Raw genomic sequence first — 22,993 nt, forward strand, 5'->3', positions numbered from 1 at the left:
TCCCAGTTGTCTTGGACTCATGCAACCTTAGGTATAATAGAAAGCAGCATTGCCCAGTTCTGTGCCATCTCCATGATCTTTGATATGTTTGATCCCATTTGCTAAGGCTATTAATCATGTCATAAGCTTGCTTAAAACTCCCCAGTTGCTCCTTGTTGTTTGCAGGATAAAATCCAAACATCTCTACATAGCCTACAAAACTGTCGTGATCTGGCCCTTGCCCTCTCACTGACTTCATCTCCTACTCCTTTCTTTCACTCGCTGAGCTCCAGCCACACTGGCCTCCTCCCAGGTCTTTGGGGAATCTCATTCCGCCTGCAGGAGTTGTGCCACGTTCAGTTCTGCATGAAATGCTTTGCTCCCAGGTCTTCTCATGATTGAATCTTGTTGTTGGGGTCTCCGTCAGCCCAGATGTCACCTCTTCAGAGGTGCCTTCTCTGCCCATCCAAACTAGAGTAGACACAAACTCCCACTTCCTGCCCCTTTTATTCTCTACCACATGAAGCTTCGCTCTTCAGGTGTTTATTTTTAAGATCCCACTGAGAGATGGGATCTTGCCTAACTGACCATTATCTACCCAGGGCCTGGCATATGGTGAGTGCTCAATAAAAATTTGTTGAAGGAATGAAAGAGTGGGTGAGCAACTTCCTTGTCAGCTGGGAGGAGGAATTTTTCAGTCTACGTTCCAGAAGGGAATAATTATTTATGTTGTGGAAATATTAGGAAGTATTGCAAGCCAGCAAAATGATACTTTAATTGCAGGCATTGTTTTGGGCAATTGTTTATAGTTAAAAAGGTAAACAAGTATTGATTAAGAATTCACATGGTCCATCTAGCCTAGTTTTATACCTTTTTAATATTGGTAAAAAAGTGATATTTTCCAGGTTAGACTTTTAATTTATGTGAAAAATAAACCAGTATTTACAAAATCTTTGTTCTCTTATTATTCAATTTTGGTTCTTCTGATTATTTCCCTAAAATTCACAGAAGTGAAATGACATGCAATATTTTGACTTGAGGCTGGAGTTCTTCTCTAAGTAGACCTCTCAATTTGAAAGCCCTCCAAACTCTGCATGTTGTTTTTGAGAACAGTTGGTACATACCTAATCTGTTTCTGAATTGATAAAAAATTTTAATCATTATTTTAAAATCTAGTTTCCTTGGAGCTTAAGGAAAGGGTATATTTTCAAAAGAAGAATTTTACGTTTATATGAAAAAAATATTTTTGTGTGTGATTCTTCAAGTAAAATCTGTCTTAAAATCTGAGGCAAAATAAAAAATGATGAGTTTAAAGTCATTTTGCATAGTTCCATAATCACGTAGAAACACTTGTACTTACGTGTTTGCTGACAATTTCAGAAACGAAGATGACTATCAGAAATGAATTTACTCCTTACATGTTTATAAGGTTCTATTCATAGTCAACATTCCATATCTGAACATGAAGAATTTCCACCAGAAAAATTCAAAGTATAGAATTTAAGGGTATTGTACTTAAAAGCACTCGTTCTTCTGTTGACTTGGATCAAACAATGTTAAGATTGGCAGCATCACTTTTAAATATTATGTAATGAGTGTTGTGTTATGCGCTAATAGACTATCCGATGTTTAACATGGAATGCAAAACACTGATATGATGGACTTGCTGTAATTATGGCCCTAGCAGAGATCAATAAAAATCAAATAATTTAGTTGAAATATTTGTTAGAAGTTTGGATAAATGATCATGCTCCCTCGCCCATAGATTATCTGTGTGTATTTGTATGTGTGCGTTACCAACTCGGAATGCTTGTAGACTGCCTGTAGCATGCTTTGTGTTCGGCGCATACGGTAGCATAAAGCATAAAGAGACACACTAACAGCTGAGTAAGAGCACAGATAAAAGGAGACGCTGTGCAGTCATTGTCTTCATCTCAGCTGGGTTCCCCTCCAAAGTAACTCACCTGATGTCAGCCAAATGGCACACAGTGTGTTTTACAGATGGGGCCTCAGCAGTGATTCACACAGGCTGGCACGTTTATCTGTCACACAGATGTTTTGTCTTGTGTTTTCTAGCCAGCAAGGCAACAGCTCAACTTTGCTGGAGGATCACCTCCAGATGTTCAGCCAAAGAGAGACCCTGCTACCCCACTGAGAGTAAGCAGACATCCTCTCTGCATCTGGGGCCACTCAGTGACAGTACGCATTAGGGAAGGGTTCTTGGCCCATACCATCTTTTTAATGGTCATATTTGTAGTTTTCAAACAGAGGGCAACATAGCCAGAATACTTCCTTTCCTTGTCAATAGTCAGAAATTCACAAATAGCACCAAATAACTTTTTTATTTTAAAAATATGAAATAAATCCAACCTGGCAGGCAGAATTCGCTGCAACCTTTGTTTGTAGATTTTCCTTGCTGATGTTAATTGCTAATGTTTCCATTCTGGTAAATTTGGCTGTTTAAACACAGCTTTCATCAAATACCCAAAATAAGAAGCATAGTTAAACTCTCTCTGTGCATTTATATTATGCAAAACCAGCTCCAGGAGGCCCTGTTTATCTTTTTTTGTGTTTTGTGAAATTTCACAAAGAGCACATTTTATTCCAGAGATGGCAGAAAAGTGGATATTAGTATTTGCTTCATACCCTTGGAGGAAAAGTGTCCAAAATTTGCTAACCAGTTGCCATGGAGTCAATTCTGACTCATGGTGACCCCATTTGTGTCAGAGTACAACTGTGCTCCGTAGGATTTTCAGTGACTGACTTTCTGGAAGCAGATCACCAGGCCTTTCTTCTGAGGCACATGTGGGTGGACTCTAACCTCCAACCTACTGGCTAGCAGCCAAGTGCATTAACTCTTTGCACCACCCAGGGACTCCAAAGCATTGTTACTATGCATTAATTATATATATATATATATATATATATATATATATATCGGAATCGACTCAATGGCACTGCGTTTATATATATATTAAGGCCCAGCTAGGAGCCATGCAATGTATTAAGGTATTGGGGATGTAAACTTAGAAGCAATAGCAAGCCCATGCCCTCATGAAGTTTATATTGTAGTGGGGGAGATAAACAATTACTACTATAAACAAATACAGCCATATAATGTCAGGCAGTGAAAAGGGCTATAAAGAAAATGTGTTAACAAGATAGTAATGGAGAGAAAATCTGTATGATAAGAAGGAAAGAGTCATATAAAGATCTGAAGGAGTGAAGAGAACAGTCCTGTGGTGAGAATAGGCTTGGCATGTCAATGGCACAGCCAGAAAGCCAGTGTAACTGGAGTATGCCGGGCAGAGAGGTACAGGTAGGAAATGAGGTCAGAGAAGTAGGTGGAGTCAGGTCATAAAAAGGCTGTAGATCATTTTAAGAGATTTGGATGTTGTACTAAGCTAACGAAAAGCCATTGGAAGATTGTAAAGAGTGAATTGATGTCACCTAAATAATGTTAAAAATTATTATTAGAGATGTTGTAAAAGAATGAACCGTTGGAGCCAAGAGACAAACAGGAATTCCAAACAGTAGTCTGTTTGGGTGATTCAGGCAGAAACTGATGGCATTTCAGATACAGCGGCAGCAATGGAGATGGAGAAAAGTGTCCAGATAAAGGCTGTACTTTGGAGGTTCAACTGCCAGGGACTTGCTAATAGATCGAATGGAAAAGATGAATGAGAGAAAAACAGGTCTATAGATTTTTGGTTTCTGAAATTGGGTAATGCTGTTTACTCAGATGAGAAACACTGGATGAGCAATATATTCGGGTGGGATGGCAATAAAGTTTATTTTTGAGCTACTTCAAGTTTAAGATGCCTATTACATACTCTAGATCCAAGCAAAGAACTTAAGTAAGCAGCTGAATATGCAAGTCTGGAGCTCAGGGGAGAGATAGAAATTGTTTATATTAACTCAGTTGTCATCAGAATATGGACATTTTCAGAGGAGGATTTAGAATGGTATCAAGATCTCTAGGCTCCTGCTTTTTTCTCTTTTTTAATAATCAAAATTTAATTTTGTGATCTTCAAGAAGAGTTGGCTTCCCTTGGGGATTAGATTCCTTCTTTCTAAAATAAGGGTTTGAAGAATGTTGTTGGAAATGATCCGACTCCACAATTTTGTGACTATTTGACTTCCACACACAAGGTCCTGTTTTATGTCAAGAAAGATTTCTTTTACTAACCGTTAAGGAATTCCGCTGTTGGAATAGGATGCTTTTGCCATTTGGACTTTTTGTCCAGTGATCAGAACATCGTTCATTCTGGTTTTTCTCCCTCGTGTTTCCTTTAGTACCTCAGACATACAGGTGAAGCCAAAGGCATTGCTTGGAACAAATGGCATTGTTTCACCATTACACACTGAAAATTGTTATATACTGTTTCATCTGTGAATCTATGTCAATGACGTTGTAACTGCCAACCAAATTTGAATCATGGACTCAATTATGTTATTTTTGGTTACTTCAGTGACCTCAGAAATACATTAACAGGTCAGATTTCAGAAGGTTTCCTGTTGAAATTTACATATATGATATATTCCGTGAACATTTGGGGTTTTGTCAGTATTGGAGATGTTCTTTGACTTACTTGGTTTCTATGGGAAATAACATTCCATTAAATTAAGTCTCAGTTTGTCTGGTCTTTGGCTGCACCGATTCTAGTGCTATCAATCTCTTACTTTCAAAGCTGTTATGATTTTGCCTTGCTGTTTCCCTTTCTGAAATGCATCTCCCCTACTGTTTAAATGCATATTGGATTTGGCATCTATGCAATCATTATTGACCTTGAGGAGAGATTTTGGTCAAAAGGTGGGGATGAAAGCCTACCATGTATTCTAAAGGGAATTGAAAAAGAGAAATGAAGACAGTGAAGAGTTTAGTATGCAGGGAAGTGGTATAAGATGGAAGTGGGAGGTCAAGAGAGGTTTTATTTAGGATGAATGGCGTGACTGGAAGTATACTAATGAGAATATCCCAGCAGAGAGGGGAAAAAGATGTATGATGGAAGACAGAGGGAAAAATTGCAGAGATGGGATCCAGGACATAAGCAGAGGGATTGACAAAAGATAGTCGTGATATTTCACCATTATAACAGATGAAAGGGACAGTTTAGTAAATGTGGTGGTAGCTGGATGTTGTTCCTATCCTGACGCTTCAGTTTTGTCAGTAAAATGAGAAGCAAAGATATCGGCAGACAGTGAAGAGGAGGCAGGGATATTAGAAGTATGAGGAGACAGGAGATGGTACGTAATAGTCATTGATATGAAATAGTCATTGAGAGAGTTCAAGTGGATTTACTAGAAAAGTGTACTGGAATTGCTAGGCAGTAGGAGGGTACATTTGAGGGTTCTGACTGGAAATTAAAAAAAAAAAAAAAAACTCAACATAACTGTCTTTTGTTTAATTGTTTCCCAGCACATTCAGCTGCTTGGGTTTGGCAAGGATTTAGTATTAACCAAGATTAGAAGTTTTACCGGCCCAGGTAAAAACACGTATTGAAAATGGCAGGGGAGTTGAAGGCATACACAAGGGAGTGATTTTCAATGACGGAGTATAGAACCTAGTCCAGCAAGGAGGGAGTGAGGAAATGAGGGGGGAGACAGACAATGAGAATGTGGTAGGCTGAATGGACTGGAGGACCTATTAAATTTGAGGAACAGTTAGGGTCATAATACTTTTGGGGATGAGCTAAAAGAAAGGAATGATGTTTGAAACTGAGATGTGGAGAGTGCACAGTTATTGATAGAGACCAGGTCTAGAGTATGTTCACAATGTTGGGAGCTGAGGTAGAATGAAGATGAGATCATTGGAGGCTAGGAGGTCAAGGAAATGAGAGGCCATATTGAAACCGGGAAAAGGGAGGAGAGGAGCAAAGACCAAAAAGTCTTTATACTTAGCAGGTGGAGCCTATATTTTTCTCTTGGTTATTAGATACTCCCTGTAATGCCAGACATCCAGAAGCTGACTGTGGTGCAGTCACCCTCAGCAAGCAGGGACTCCTGATGTTGCATTTCCTGGACACTGGCCATATGTTCTCTGGCTGACCCTTCATGAATGGCCCTCAGCTCCTGTCCCCTGGCCATACATCCCATGAAGCTTTTTTCTGCTGTCCCCACAGAGGCTTTTGTGATCAGAGTCTTTTGAACATCTGTCTGTGGTGTTTGCTTGACTCACAATTGTCCTTGGCCCACCAGCTCTGATGAGCAAACTCTCGTGAACTTTTTTTCTAGCTAAACTCTAGTAGTGTGAACAAAGTTTCTACAGTCCAGGAACATCCATTCAGAAGATAGATTGTCAGCCATCCTCTTGCAGAGAGTGTCTCTGAGGGGTTCTTCACCTGGTTAATACCTCCACTCAAATAAATCTCTTTCCTACAAGATCCTCTTGTCTGCTCTTTTACTTAATCTGAAAGTGAGTGATGGACATAAGGGTTGCAGGACTGACAGACTGATAGTCTCTCTCTCTCTCTTTCTCTGTAGAATGCGTGGGTGTTTGTCACTCAATGCCTTTTCCCTGTGACCCCAGCCAAATTTCAGACAATAGAAAACTTTTCAGTTAAAATCCTGTTGGTTTTCTATGGTGTTGGTGCCTTCAGCATGTTTTTCTCTAGTAGCCAATTAAATGGGATGTTATAATTGTGTAGTCAAAAATTTAAAATTATTACATTATCACTTTTCTCCAGAATCTCAACTGTGTGTTAAGTATTATATATTAACTACAGGAATGTCTGATTAGCATTCAGAATTGGTAGAAAGGTCCCGAAAATTGTTTCATAAAAATTATTTAAAGACATTTAAATCATGAGGAAATGAATGCTGTCCTTCTGCTGACTTCCCAGGGATAATGGCAGTTAGATTGTCAGTCAAAGGAAATTAATATTTAAATTTGCTTTCTCCATTTTGGGCTGGGCTTTAATAAGTATGTATTTTCTTAACTTGGCCTTATCTGACTTAGGTTTGGGAATATTTAGGTCATATATGTAGTTCATCTTATGATATATTTTATTTTTCTAGATTCTTATCCTCTGCTCAAATGTAAACAGTGTTACTCCCTCCACCATCATCTTCCAGCATTCTGCCCCTTTCTTCCTGTGATCAAACTCCATTGGCCTTCATTCAGTTCCTCAAGTGCACTGGTGTCCTTTACAATTCAGGGTATCCACTCACTGTGCCTTCAGCCAGAAACACTCTCTACACCTATTTCCACCCCTACCCGACCCCTTACTTACATTTGTTGTTGTTGTGTACCCTCAATTCAATTCCGACTCGTAGCAACCCTATAGGGTAGGGTAGAATTGCCCCCATAGATTTTCCCAGGCAGTAGTGTTTACGGAAGCAAATTGATTAGCAACCCAGCACTTCACCATTGCACCACCAGGGCTCCTTAGACACACATCTAGCTGACTTGTTTTTATCCTTTGTGTCTCAGCCTAAGCACATTACTTCCTCAATGAAACCTCCCTCGACAGCCCCGGCTCCCACTCCCATGCTGCCCAGCATATACTCCTATAACACCCTATGTTTCTCTCTTTAAAGTATTCACCATACTTGAAAATAAGAATATGTTTATCTTTTTCATGACTTTCTAACATACTAAACCAAAACCTCCACAAGGGTAGGAATATGCTATTTTGCCAATGCTTAGCATAAAAAAAATAATAATAATAATTTTTTTTTTTTTTTTTTTTTTTTTAGCATGGTGTCTTGAACATAGTTGGCACTCAATAAATATTTGTTGCTCAAATGAATGACAACACCCAATTACTCTACCTACAGTGAATGTAAAGGGTTTTGGTGGCTTGGGCGGCACTTGCAGGGCCCTTTAATGGTGTTTGCCTAGGGGAAAGTCAATACGCCTAAAGAAGTTAAGGTGAGCTTTACAGTTTGAGTACTATGTATTCAAACTTAAAGCATGTGTTTAGGTTTAAGAATCTACTTTGGTGTGAGTGGGAGGCAAACTTAAAGTTGACATTAAAAGATCTGTATTCAAGATTTTAGTGGTGGCGTTCTAAGTGAGGGCTAGTTAGGATAATTGCCATGTTGCTTACATAGGCACTGACTCAGCAGAAAACTCTAACTCCTCTTGAAAACACAGTTCAAGAACTGGAGATGATCAGTCAATAGTATTATTGTCAAATAAAACAAAGGGCCTATGTGAGATGAAATCATCTGAAGAATTTCCCCCTATTTACTGAGATTGTGTACTATTGTGTTTTGCTATTTTTTAAGTTAGGTATATTGTAAATTATCTTTTTTTAATCAGTAAGTAGTTAATTCATATACTTCTGAAGACTTATCAGGATTTAATTTTTAAAAGTTTTAAATAATGAATTTTTAAAACACAAGATAATTTCCTGTTTGCTTCCTATTATTGAATTTCTATGCATGTATATTCACAGAATATTTTAGTGTTGTCAAAATTTTAAAATCCTGCCCCCTTTTAAAGTTCAGAACTTCAAAAATCATTCCTACTCTTTTTTACAAGCATATATAAGAAAGTGCCTTATCATTTGACTATATAGGTACAAGAAAATTAGGTAGCCAAGAAAGACCAGTAGTGTTTGTGCTTATGGCTTTTATAGTGGTTAACATTCATTCGAAAATGAGACTGAGGAAGTTTTTCATTATGCTCTTTCCTCTGTTGAGAAAAGTAATATTCCCAGGTTATTTGGATTAAATTGACTCAGTAAAACCTGTTCTTATGAAAGTTTCATGGTTTCCATGGGAAAAAATCAGTTTACTTTTTCCCATTTTCTAAGGGTGTTAAGGAAAAATCCATTAAAAAAAAAAAAAAAAGTTAAGACCTCATTCCTTGCCTGCCACACCAATATTATATGAAAGTGTTGGGGCTGCTTCCGATTTAGCATCACTGAGGAAGCTTGTTGCATTCAAGTTCATTCTGAAATTAAAGGCAATGACTCAAGTAGAATCACTAGAAATCAAATGTGTTTTGCTTCTCTGTTACCACCAAGAACTACTGAATTTTGAACTCCTGCAAACTCTCTTCTAGCTGCTTTCGAAATCTATTGAACAACTGAAGCAACCAGGCAATCACCTTGAGGAAGCGGAGGAAGAGCTTCAAGGGGACCAGGCGATGCAGGAAGACAGAGCACCCTCTAGTGGCAACAGCACTAGGAGCGACAGCAGTGCTTGTGCGGATGACAAACTGGGACAAGTTGGGGCTGTGAAAGTCAAGGAGGAACCAGTGGACAGTGATGAAGATGCTCAGATCCAGGAAATGGAATCTGGGGAGCAGGCTGCTTTTATGCAACAGGTAATAGGCAAAGATTTAGCTCCAGGGTTTGTAATTAAAGTCATTATTTGAACATGAAATGAGTTGTAGGTTTTGATAAATGGATATTATTTCTTATCAGTTTATAGCACTGGATGATTGGTTTTTAGTGTTTAAGGATTCCAACTAAGACGGATATCTGTATATATCTATATATGGATCTCTCTATGCAAAGATCTAGGTATAGATACCAAGGTTTCATTGAAACTACTGGTAAGGAAATACCTGTTACACTAAAATTATGCTATGTAAGTATCTGAGTAATTAATAGGCTTATAGCCATCCCAAAGCCTGCCACATCAATTACTTCTAAGGAAAACAAACTCAATGTTGATATAGTTTATCTGTTGAGATCAGAGACTGCTGGACATAGTTTCCCAGACTGATCAATGAAGCATTCTATTAGTTTTGATTTTTTTGGACATGTCAAATGCAGTTTTCACATCACTGTACATAATGTATCATACTGCAGTCTTGAACACTGTTAAAGGTAGTCTGCCCCTTCCTTCCTCTTCTTTTTTTTGTTAAGTAGAAATGTTCTAGTACCATACCATGCCAGTAGTCCTAGGTATGTGTGCAGATTGCAACTGAAAATATTAGGAATAGAGGTGGTTTAAAAGATATAGATGCAAATTGCAGCATATTTTAAATATTACATTCAGTTTCACATTGCACTGCTCGTTTTACTTTAACCTTGTGTTATTCAGTGACATCGTCTATCGAAAAAGATCAAACGAAGCAGATGCAAATATTGGCAAGAAGTAATGTGCAGCATTATGGTCCAATCAGATACTATATTGTATCTACAAATGCAGAAAACACAGCACAGTATGATTACTATCAGAAATAAAGTTAAATAAAAGTCACTCTTAAAAGAAGGTGTATCACATTTTATGATCATTATCACTGGGATCTCTTAAGTGTAATTTCAGAAAGACGCGGCCTGTAACATACCCTTTTGACAAATAAAAAAATTTAGCAAAGTTAGGTTTAACAGAAGGATCTACTTGTACATAATGTACCTTCATAAGGACTATGTCCTTTGATGCCATAAAATCCAAACAACTTTGAAGGCAACAGAAGACAATGTTTATTTAAGTCAGTTCTTTGTCAGGTTCCTGCTGTTCTCCTACAGAAAAGTGATTCTGTGAGGCTGAACAGGAAATGCCTTGTGGAAACAGGAAGTCCAAGTGATTCATGTGCTGAGGAATGTAGGAAAAAAAAGTCTGAGGATAGTGTTTTACTCTTTCTGTTTTTAAAGGGCACTCTATGAATTGATTTATTGTCTAAGAAAATAACACCACAAGCAGGGAAATTGTTAAGGAAGCTTTTCACTGAAACATTTCCTTCATATTCCCTTTTGATATGTTTACCTTGTTTTATAGGTTTACTTTTGTTAAGCTAGTTAAAGATTCATTGTGTTAAGCCCCCTTTAATATGGATAATCCAAATTGACCTAGAATCTTTGTGAGTTTTTTTCTATTAAAATATTTATATTTCTAAATCCGAGGTATTTTAAGGTGTAGTATCCTGTTTCAAAGGAGATATAGTGGTTTTGCCAAATGTAGTAGTCATTATTCAACTGTATGTTATTGGCACATGTTGTTTACATTTTTCTGTGACATTTAAAAATATTTCTTAAAAATGTTACTGCTAAAGATACATTATCCTTTTTTAAAAAGTCTCCATGCAAATTAAATTAGCATAACTAGAAATTATAAAGTTTAAAACTTTTCCATATAATGAAACTCCTTCTGATAATTTGACAAACAGATACAATAGGCAACACTCCCTATCACCAATATATTTTGGTTAGTATATTCCTTCATATTAAATGACTTTTTGTCAGTTGTTTTGCATTAAAAATATGGCATGCCTAAGATAAAATTATATATTTTTCCATCTCATAAATATTCATTTTTCTTCAAAGTCTTATTTCAATTTCATAAAAAAAGGGATAGTGCATCTTTTAAAATACATTTTATTTGGGGAGGAACATGTGGCTGAGCAGACTTTTGTATAATATTACTTCAAAGATATGTAATCATAAACAAAAAAACCCTATTTTTTATAATGTCATTTGAGAGAGCTTCATCAGTGCAGTTGGTGGACTTCAATTGTTTGAATTTGATAGTTTTTGAATTTAATCAAGAAACTACCTGGAACCAGTGAAAAAGGAAAGCTGGACTTAAATAATCTTAGATCTAAATGATAAGTGTCTCTTACTTTAAAAATCTACTGTATTTATTATAATTTACACCCTTGAAGGTGATCTCTTGTTTTGTGTTGTAAATATATTGTTTGTATGTTTCTCTTTTTGCCTTCTGTTATAAGTCTCTTCCTTTCTCAAATAAAGTTTTTTTTAAAAGATCCCTTTTCATACATTTGGCTTTGTGTAAACTTGATATATTTAATCAAAGTTGAAACCTGCCCATTAGGTCTCATACACCAAAATATATTGCCATTCTTTGTTGAAACAAACAAAAAAAAAAAGATATTTTGAGCAGTTACTTTTAATACCATTAATAATAATAAATCCAACAATAATGATTTTAAACTATTCACATCAGCCATTATCAAATTGAAAACACATGTAGAATTTGTTGCATTTTCATTTTCCCAGTGTGGCCTCTTTTATGAAATCTTATCATCTTTGGTATTTAAATTAAAATATCAACTTCTAAATATAAAATTTTACATAAACAGATGTCAGTTATTAACTTTCTCTCCACTTTAAAATTATTTTTTAAAAAGTTTGTCATAATCCCTTGAACATAACAAGCACTCAGTAAATATTAAAATGAGTAATTTTCCATGTATCATATTAATTGTCTATTACAGTGAGATTCTGACCTACGAGTATAAAGTGACAGTATATGAATTTAAAAAGAAAGGAGTCATTAAATTATCTCCCTTTATATGGTAATGATTATTCTAATGCTAGTGTGAAAAACAAGGAGCCCAAATCAAGGTCAAGTGGACTGTACCATATATGTCGCATGGGTCATAACATTTCTTGCTTCTCTTCTGATCTGTTGCTAATATAGCTTATTAGTCAATCCTTCAAAATGTGTTACTGTGTATTCAGTTTAACAGGTTAAAAGTAATTGTTCTGTATTCTTTGATACACCCACCCTAAATTTTAATAGTGCCATATAAGTTAAAGTAACTTTAAGTCACACCAATATTGCATTAGAGCACTATGAGTTTTGCACGTTTAATTATTGACTATTATAAAGTGGATTATCATTTCATAATGCCAAAATTTGAACATTTGGTCAGAATTTTGGAAATATTGTTAATGCTACTCATAGTTTCCTAAAAGTCATCTTTGGACCATAAAATTACTAGGGTAACTTTAAAAATAGCTAGGGGGATCAATTAAATATTTATTTTATGCCATATACTTGATTTTCAAAAGAGTACTGTATTTTTACACAAATAATGCACACCTTCTATTTTTTTTTTTTGTATGTTTGTTTACGAACTGTTCCCTCCCCCCATGAGATATTTTCACAAGCGGTGCTATGCCAATTTTTTTTTTTTTACATGTTGCTCTAAAAAAATTAGCATAGCATGCTTACGAAAATACCTCAGGGGTGGGCACGGTTGGCAAACAAACGTAGAAGGTGCACATTATTTGTGTAAAAATATGGTAATATAAAGTGACTGTTTTAATAAAAAGCCTCAACAAATATCAGAAAAGTTTTCCTGATAAAAAATGTTTTTGCCAGGGCTTACAATAAATAACCATTAACTTTTCTCTTCTGGCCGGAAAAAGTCACGTTTTTGTCGAAGAAGGTGGTTGCTGTAGTGTAGATTGCTACTTTTCATAGGTCTGAGATAGTCATTAAGAAATGTTTACATAGTTCTGTACTCCGTTTTTTCCCTTCAAAGGATGTTTAAAAAAGTATTCAGACAATAACATTTTCTTTCTTGAAACCAAGTACTCCAGAGATATATAGGTGGACAACATAGTTTTTTTTTTTTTTTTAATTTGACATTTCTTTGTGATTTTTATAAAAATTGTAGTATATAATTGTAATTATGGTAGGTAAATAACGGTAGTATATATACAATTTTTTTTTTTTATATATACAATTAGAGGTGTATGGTGGTGGGCTAACAATTATAAATAATTAAGGCTTACAGTAGTAAGAAATTACAGTCAGAAACTTAGAGATGCTAGAGAAGGGAACATTTGAGAAGTAGACTACCATTTCCTGTATTATTTACAATTCCTTCATTTCTGTTTTAAAGGAAAAGTGTGAGAGGGAACTCAAAGACCTTAGGCAAGTAAAACAGGGTATTTGGAATATGACTTTTCAGTGAAGCTAAGAACTTACCTATTTAGACAATGCTAAACATTAAACACTAAAAGGTTTTTAGTCTATGATTCTCATTTTGTAAAAACTGTCTTGAGGCTTATACACAGTAGGGTTTAGACAATGCAGCTTTGTCCATCTTGATTTACAAAAGGATTTTTGCTTTTAACTATTTCCATTAAGCAAGCAATGTACCAGGTATTGTTGTAAGCACTTTATATCTATTAACTCTTTTAGGCCTCATGACAGCCTTGTAAGGTGGGTATTAGTTTTCATTCTGTTGGAGAAAGGAGAGAACTGGAGCACAGAAAATTTAAGTAAGGTCAAGGTCACTCAGGTAATGGCAGTCTAGCTCTGATCTCTAGCCCAGGCAGTCTAGAGCCTGGAGTCCTTTTTTCTCAATATGCTGTGGAAACAAGAATTGTGGAACAATTCTTTTTACATATTCAATAAGCTTACTTCTGCCCAAATTTATTCAGTTGTTAGTACTTAAATCCATTTATTACCCATTAGCATTTACAAAACTTTGAGTCAAGTACTTCCTTTGGTCATTGCTTTAGATTACAAGATTAAAAAAAAAAATTAGGATTCTTTAATTCACAGCTGTTGTTGTTAGGTGCCATTGAGTTGGTACAACTCATAGCGACCCTGTGCACAGAGAACAAAACACTGCCCGGCCCTGCACCATCCTCACAATTGTTGCTATGCTTGGCCCATTGTTGCAACCACTGCGTCAGTCCATCTTGTTGAGGGTCTTCCTCTTTTTTGCTCACCCTCCAGTTTACCCAGCATGAAGTCCTTCTCCAGGAACTGATCCCTCCTGATAACATACCTAAAGTATGTGAGAAACAGTGGAAACCCTGGTGGCGTAGTGGTTAATGCTGCAGCTGCTAACCAAGAGGTCAGCAGTTCAAATCTGCCAGGTGATCCATGCAATCTCTATGGGACAGTTCTACTCTGTCCTATAGGGTCGCTATGAGTCGGAATCGACTCGGCGGCAGTGGGTTTGGTTTGGGTTTGGGTGAGACGCAGTCTCACCATCCTTGCTTCTAAGGAGCATTCTGATTGTATGTCTTCCAAGACAAATGTGTTCATTCTTTTGGTAGGCCATGGTATATTCAATGTTCTTCGCCAACACCACAATTCAAAGGTGTCAATTCATCTTTGGCCTTCCTTATTAATTGTCCACCTTTCAAATGCATAGGAGGTGATTTAAAACACCATGGCTTTAGTCAGGCACACCTTAGTCCTTAAGGTGACACCTTTACTTTTCAACACTTTAAAGAGGTCTTTTGCAGCCAATTTGCCCAATGCAATAAATACATCTTTTGATTTCTTGACTGCTGCTTCCACGGGTATACACGAGTGTCCATAGATAAGCGATCTAATTCCTGCACCCATTGTCTTCAACTGTTTTTAATCCTGAGAATCTGTGAGTTTATTTTCTACCAGAGCCAGTCCTGGACTGGAGTGAAACAGAGACTGCCCTCAGGGTTAACGTTTTCATTTTTAAAATTTTTAATGAGGTAAATGCAGATAACGTAAATTTTGCCATTTGGTTTTTTTTTCCGTTTGTAAATATACAATTCAAGGAATGCTAGTTGTGCAGTGGTTAAGCGCTCAGCCGCTAACCAAAAGGTCAGTGGTTCAGAACTACCAGGTGCTTCACAGGAGAAAGATGTGGCAGCCTGCTTCCTTAAAGATTACAGCCTTGTAAAGGCTATGGGAGGTTTTACTATGTCCTGTTGGGCCCCTATGAGACAGAATGGATTCAATGGCAATGGGTTAAGTATACAGTTCAGTGTCATCAGTTACATTCACAATGTTGTATAACATCACCACTGTTTATTTCCAAAACTTCATCATCCCACACAGAAACTCCGTACTCATTAAGCAATAATTACCCATTCCCCTGTTCCACCAGCACCTGGTAACCACTAATAAAATTTTATTGCTATGCATTTGCCTATTCTGGGTATTTCATATTAGTGGATCATACAATATTTGTCCTTTGTGTCTGGCTTATATCACTTAGCATAATGTTTTCAAGATTCGTCTATTATACAGCGTGCGTTAGAACGTCATTTTTTCTTATGACTAAATAATATCCTATTGTGTACCTATACCACAGTTTGTTTTTTCCATTCATCTTTTGTTGGATGCTTGAGTTGTTTCCGCCTTTTGGCTATTGTGAATAACCCTGCTATGAACATTGGTGAACAATTATCTGTTTGAGTCCCTGCTTGCAAGTCTTTTGGGCATATATCTAGGAGGAGAATTGTTGCCTTATATGGTAATTCAAAGGAGCCCTAGTGGCACAGTGGTTAAGCACTTGGCTGCTAACTGAAAAGTTGGTGTCCACTCAGTGGAGGAAAAATACAGCAGTCTGCCTCCTAAAGATTACAGCCTTAGAAACCCTATGTGCAGTTCTACTCTGTCCGATAGGGTCGATATGAGTCAGAATTGACTCTACAGCCACTGGTTTTTTTTTTGTTTGTTTTTTGTTAATTTTGTGTTAAACCTTTTAGGAACTATCAAACTATTTTCCACAATGATGCACCATTTTACAATTCCATCAGCAATAGATGTGTGTTCCAGTTTCTCCTCATCCTTGACAACACTTGTTATTTTCTGTTGGTTTGATCTTAGCCATCCTAGTGGGTATGAAGTAGTATCTCACTGTACTTTTGATTTGTATTTTCTTAATGACTAATGATGCTGAGCATCTTTTCATGTGCTTATTATCCATTTGCTTATCTTCTTTGGAGAAATGTATATAGAAGTCCTTTGCCGATATTTCAATTGGATTGTCTTTGTTGTTGTGCTGTAGGAGTTTTTAATATTGTCTGAATATTAAACCCTTTTGAGATATATGACTTGCAATTTTTCTTTGCTATTCTCTAGGTTGTTTTTTTGTTTTCTTGGTCATATTCTTTGGTGCACAAAAGTTGTTAATTTTGATGAAGTCCAATTTACCTATATTTTCCATTGTTGCTTGTGATTTTGTTGTCATATTTAAAAATTAATCACCAAATCTGAGGTCATGAAGATTTACTTCTACATTTTTTCTAAAAGGTTAATGGTTTTAGCTCTTATATCTTGGTAACTGATCCATTTGAGTTAGTTTTTTTTTGTTGTTAATGGTGTGTGGTAGGTATCCAATTTCATTTGTTTGCATGTGAAAATCCAGGTGGCCATTTGTATATCTTCTTTGGAGAAATGTCTATTCAAGTCCTTTACCTACTTTTAATTAGGTTGTTTGTCTTTTTTTCAAAGTTTTTTTTTTTTTTTTTTAATGTATTCTGCATACTAGACACTTAGGAGATATATGATTTGCAAATATTTTCTCCCATTCTGTAGATTGTCTCTTGACAGTGTCCTTTGATGTGCAAAAGATTCTAATTTTGACAAAGTCTAATTTGTCTGTATTTTCCTTTGTGATTTTGGTGTACTATGTAAGAATCTGTTGCCCAATCCAAGATCATGAAAATTTACATCTATGTTTTCTGCTAAGATTTTTATAATTTTAGTTCTTGCTTTCAGGTCTTTGGTTTGTTTTGAGTTATATACATTGTTTTTTAATAATATTCTTCAACATATTCGAGTACTTTTTAAAGAGATAAGAACTTCATGATAGTTGGACCCCATTTTCTTCTGCATAGTCTTAGTTTTCCTTATTTTAAGTTAACGTTAGTCTTGTGCCATTCCTGTTGTAGTCTCTTGTTGCTTCCTAGCTTTTGATACCATTTCTTTTTTCTTCCCAAAGAATAATATAAATGCTATAATGTTGATGCTTATCATATCTAATATAAACTGTTATTGAACATTAAGTTTATTTTTCTTTAAGGAATGCCCTTATTCTGGCAATCTTTAAAAAACTATATCAGGAATGTTTTTCTTGAGTGTTCATGTATACGGCTTTAAAGTTCTTTTTTTATTCATTTTTACTTTATGCTCATTTTGCTCAGAAACTTTAAATTGAACTAATGTTCACCTCTTTGCTTTGGCCTTTGTGCCTGTGTTGACAGAATCCCTTCAAGATTTGCTCTGCAAAATACAGAGGCCACTAGCCACCTGTCGCTATTGAACACTTAAAACATGGCTGGTGTGAGTTGAAATGTGTTGTAAGTGTAAAATGCACACTAGATTTCAAAGATGTACTACCAAAACAATATAAAATATTTCATTAATATTATGTATATTTTTAACTTGACTATTTTTTTTTATACTAGGCCCAAGATAGGATCACTTACACTAAGCTCCATATCAGCAAACTGAAACTTAGCTAGTTTCTATTTTTTGTAAATTCCTGGCCTTCCTAGGATCCAAAACTTAAATCAACTGATCCACACTTGCAACCTCAGCTATGGCAAGACCTTGCTGCAGAAGTTCTCAATATGCCATATAAGGACAGTGACTTACAACTAACCAATCGCTTTTGCCCAGTGTTACTTCCTTGTTTTTTCTATCACTTTGCCCATACAACTTTGGTCTCTTCTGCTTGCCTTTCAGAGCGCTTGTCTGACTTCTAGACCAGACATCCTCCAGTTCATGAATTGAAGATAAAGCTTATGAGTTCCTAGACAAATTTTAATCTGCTGAAAGCTTTATTGTCAACAATATAGACTACATGCTCAAATGATAATATTTTAATATATTGGGTTAAGTAACAAAACTAAGTGCCCTCAATTTGTTTTACTTTTTTAATGTGACTATTATAAAATTTACAATTATTTATGTGGCTTTCATTTGTAGCTCGCGTTATATTTCTATTGTGCAATGCTGCTTTAGATAGTCAGCATCTCTTTTATATTGTTATTCAGTAGATCTCTTCACATCATTTCGGAAAGAAGTGGGCTCTAAAACCTAAACAAATATTTGCTCTTGTCACTATCTTTATATTGATGTTAATTAGTCTAACACGTTGTTGTTATTAGGTGTCATCGAGTACGTTCTGACTCATAGTGACCCTAGGCACAATAGAACAGAACACTGCTCAGTCCTGCACCATCCTAACAATTGTTATACTTGAGCGCATTGCTGCAGCCACTGTGTCAGTCTTTTTGTTGAGGGTCTTCCTTTTTTTCGATGACCCTTTACTTTACCAAGCATGATGTCCTTCTCCATGATGTCCCTCCTGATAACATGTCCTAAGTATGTGAAAGTCTTGCCATCCTCGCTTCTAAGGAGCATTCTGGCTGTACTTCTTCCAAGACAGATTTGTTCATTCTTCTGGCAGTCCATGGTATATTCGATATTCTTCACCAACACCATAATTCAAAGGAATCAGTTCTTTGATCTTCCTTATTCATTGTCAGCTTTCACATGCGTGTGAGGCAATTGAAAACACCGTGGCTTTGGTCAGGTGCACCTTAGTCCTCAAAGTGACATCTTTGTTTTTTAATACTTTAAGGGGTCTTTGCAGCAGATTTGCCCAGCGCAATGCATCTTTTGATTTCTTGACTGCTGCTTCCATGGGTGTTGATTGTGGATCCAGGTAAAATGAAGTCCTTGACAACTTCAATTTTTTCTCCATTTATCATGACATTGTTTATTGGTCCAGTTGTGAGGACTTTAGTCTTTATGTTAAGGTGTGATCCATACTGAAGGCTATATTCTTTGATCTTCATCAATAAATGCTTCAAGGCCTCTTCTAACATAGAGGCAGAAAATATTTGTGTTAGAAGAAATCTGAGGCATTTTAATGGATTAAGCTTTTAAAGATCTTTCTTTTTACCTTAATGTCAACTTTCTCAGAAGTTTTAGTATTACTTGTAAGCACAGTTCAGTTATTGCTTTACTCTCACCTAAAAGTAAATTCATCATCCATGAAATTTGCCATTTTTTCCTGCTATCCCATTTCTGGAGCCCTGGTGGCACAGTAGTTAAGTATTCTGCTGCTAACCAAAATGTCGATAGTTCGAATCCACCAGTCATTCCTTGGAAACCCTATAGGGCAGTTCTACTCTGTCCTGTAGTGTCACTATGAGGTGGAATCAGCTGGATGGCAATGTTTTGTTTTTTTTTTTTTCCTCCCATTTCTGCCAGTGGAACCATTATTTAGACACTTGGCATAGAAACCACCATTTAAACACTTGGGATGAATTAGCTTAAAGTCACCTTTGATTATCTCCTTTTCTTAATCTCTCCTATGCAGTTGGTTCTCTGATTTCTGATTTCAAACCATTATATTTCTTAACTTTCTTCTTGGCTCATACTCAAACCAATTCATACTTATTATTGCAACTACCTTTTACCACATCAACATGACCTTTATAGTAATTTGATTAACTTGCTAAAATCCCAGTACTATTTTCCCATTTTCTATGGCAGCACTAGCAGTGATTTCTTTCTAGTTATTTCATAACGAAGTTACAGCCCTCATAATTCAAGCTTTAGACTCTGACTAGGCCCTCCCACTACCAGTCTAACTTATCAGTAATCATGGGCCAGCAAACACTGGGAGCTCCATTCCTATGAGTTTCATCAAGCTTTTCTCCCTTCTGGAAAGACTTTAACTTCCTTTTCCAAACCCTACACTTCTTTCTCCCTTCAGCCCTCTCTGATTTCTCCAGCCCACTCTAGATAGTGAATGATCAAAATGATCTTTGTTCCATAGAATATATCAAGGAAATATTTTTGATCAGTGGTATCTTCTGATAAGCTTTGTCTACACTCTGATCTTCTCTAACTTTAATCCCCACCCCATTTCCAGCACCAAAGCTATCACCCAGGAAGTGAAACTCAGAAAATTGGCATTGCCTAGTGGCCTACAAAGGATACTCTTGTCATTTTTGCATGAGCCTCTGCCTTTCTTTGGAGTCAGAAAGGAATAAACAATAATACTAAATAATTCTTTGTCTTTTTAAGAAGTGCTCTGAGAATTTCTGTTTTTCTTCTAAACAATAATACTAAATAATTCTTTGTCTTTGCTTTTTAACAAGTGCTCTGAGAATCTTTTCTTTTTTGTTTTTCTTTATCTCTAGTTTGGTGACTCCTAAAAGAACTTGGAATGAGTTCTCTCTCTTACCTTTATTTAATGCGATAAGAAATAAGAAAGCCTATTTTACATTATATTTTTAGCATCTTAGATGTTTCCCTCATAAAGCTGGTGCTGTCAAATCTCTCTTTATTTATACTTTATGAATTAATAGTAAACTTAACATTGGAGTTTTTTTGGTGCACGTTTTAAATGGTTTGATTTCTGCCTTATTGCTTGAGTTGTCTAGCATACTAATATGAAAATATCCAACTTAATTCCTTTATTATTTTCTTTTCCTTATATAAATCTTAACTATATCTATGTAGTTTATTCCTAACAATATATTGGTTAATTGTGTCTCAATGTAATGTTCTTTTAGATACAGAAGCAGATTACAAATTTTATTTTCCTAGAAAGAAGCTCCCCAATGGGTTAAAAAAAAAAAAGGCTGATTTTTAATATTCTGTTTTGTTTCTTCATGATAATTTGAATTAGAATTTTAAAATGAAATTTGTACTTTGAATAATTTTAACTTCCCTTCCGAAAGTTAAATTCATTTTAAAATCTATTTTTTGAAATATAATTTGCATATAAAATACATTTATTTTACATGTACAATTTAATGAGTTTTGACAAATATATATACCACAATCTTGATACAGATTTTTATATCACTCCAGAGTTCCCTCCTGCCCCTTTTCAGTCAAGTCTTCATCCCCACCCTCCACCTAGCCCCAGGCAACCAGTGGTCTGTTTTCTGCCTCATAGATTAACTTTGTTTTCCAGAGTTTCATATAAATGAATCATATAAACAGAGTCTTGCTATTTTGAGTCTGGATTTTTTCTTTCAGAGAATGTTTCAGTGATCCATCCATGTGTATAGCAGTAATATGGTTGCGTTTTTATTGCTGAATTCCATTGTATGGATATGCCTCAATTTGTTTACGTATTTATTGATGGAATTAGGGGTTATTTACTAGTCTGGGCTATTATAAATAAGGCTTATATGAATATTGTATACAAGGCTTTGTAGACATTGTTTTTTTCTTTTCCTCTTTGTGTGTGTGTGCGTGTGTGTGCGCGTGTGTGTGTAAATACCTAGGGGTAGAATTGTTACGTTTTATGATAAGTGTGTATTTATAAGAAATTGCCAAAATATTTTTTGATGGTTTTCTTATTTTGGAAACCCTGGTGGCAGAGTGGTTAAGTGCTATAGCTGCTAATCAAAAGGTCGGCAATTCAAATCCTCCAGGCGCTCCTTTGAAACCCTGTGGGGCAGTTCTACTCTGCCCTGTAGGATCACAGTGAGTCAGAATTGACAGCAATAGGCTATAAAAAAAAATGTTTTCTTATTTTACATTTTCATCAACAATAATGAAAGTTCCAGTTGCTCTGTATCATTGTCAACACTTCATTTTTTTTGTTTGTTTGTTTTTGTTTTCTTAACTTTAGTCATCCCAGTGGATTAAAAACGAACAAAAACACTCAGTGCCATGGAGTCAAATCCCACTCAGAGCGACCCTATAGGACAGAGTAGAACTGCTCCACAGGGTTTCTGAGGCTGTAAATCTTTTGCACCACCAGGGCTCTTTTCTAATGGATGAATAGTGGAATTTCATTGTGATTTTAATTTGCATTTTTCTGATGACTGATGTTGAGCATCTTTTCGTGTACTTATTGGCCATTTGTGTGTCTTCTTTCTTTTAGTTGCATTGTCTGATTGATTGTAAAAGTAATTTATATATTCTGGATACAAGTCTTTTTCTAGAAATACATTTTGCCAATATTTTTACCTGCTCTGTAGCTTTTGTTTTATTCTGAAAACAGAATGTTTTCATTTTGATGTGGCTCATTCTTCATTTTTTTTTCCCCTATGGTTAATGCTTTAGCACCTTATCTGAGAAAGATTAAACTCTCTGTTTTCTTCTTCTAGTTGAGTTCTTGCATTTAAGGCAAAGAGCCATTTTGAGCTAAATTTTGATGTAAAGAAAGCTGGAGGTTTATTATCTTTATAGAAATATCCATTTTTTTTCAGCACCGTTTATTGAAAAAAAAAAAAACTGTCCTTTCCCCTTCAGAGATGTTTGTTGCCTTTGTTATAAATCAACTGACCATTTATATGCACATAAATTTCTGAACTCTGTTCCATTTCATTGATCTATATGTCTAACTTTACATCAGTCACATAGTGTCTTGATTACTGTTGCTCCGTAGTGAGTCTAGAATTCAGGTAGTGTGTTTTTTTTCTCAAGCCGTTCTTAAGATCTTATTATCAAGTTTCTGAAATTTGATTATGATGTATTTAATGCAATTTTCTTTGTGTTTATATTACTTGGGTTCACTTAGCTTCTTGTATCTGTGGGTTAATATTTTTTAAAATACTTTTAATATTTAGAAAATGTTAGGCATTAC

General features: G+C 35.8%; 1 protein-coding gene across 8 annotated transcripts in view; it reads left to right on the top strand.

The window, feature by feature from the left end:
- Nucleotides 1-22,993, top strand: part of HDAC9 (histone deacetylase 9) — a 1,063,574-nt gene that overhangs the window by 659,492 nt on the left and 381,089 nt on the right. For 7 of the 8 annotated variants that reach the window (XM_049893260.1, XM_049893263.1, XM_049893264.1 and 4 more), the window contains one exon: nucleotides 8,993-11,610. In XM_049893260.1, the coding sequence (XP_049749217.1) occupies nucleotides 8,993-9,307 (315 nt within the window). In that variant the 3' untranslated portion in view covers nucleotides 9,308-11,610. Of the gene's footprint in view, nucleotides 1-8,992; nucleotides 11,611-22,993 lie in introns of those variants that run through there. The other variant, XM_049893259.1, reaches the window with a different exon arrangement.

This window comes from Elephas maximus, chromosome 8, assembly GCF_024166365.1.
Source record: "Elephas maximus indicus isolate mEleMax1 chromosome 8, mEleMax1 primary haplotype, whole genome shotgun sequence".
Lineage (NCBI taxonomy): Eukaryota > Metazoa > Chordata > Mammalia > Proboscidea > Elephantidae > Elephas > Elephas maximus.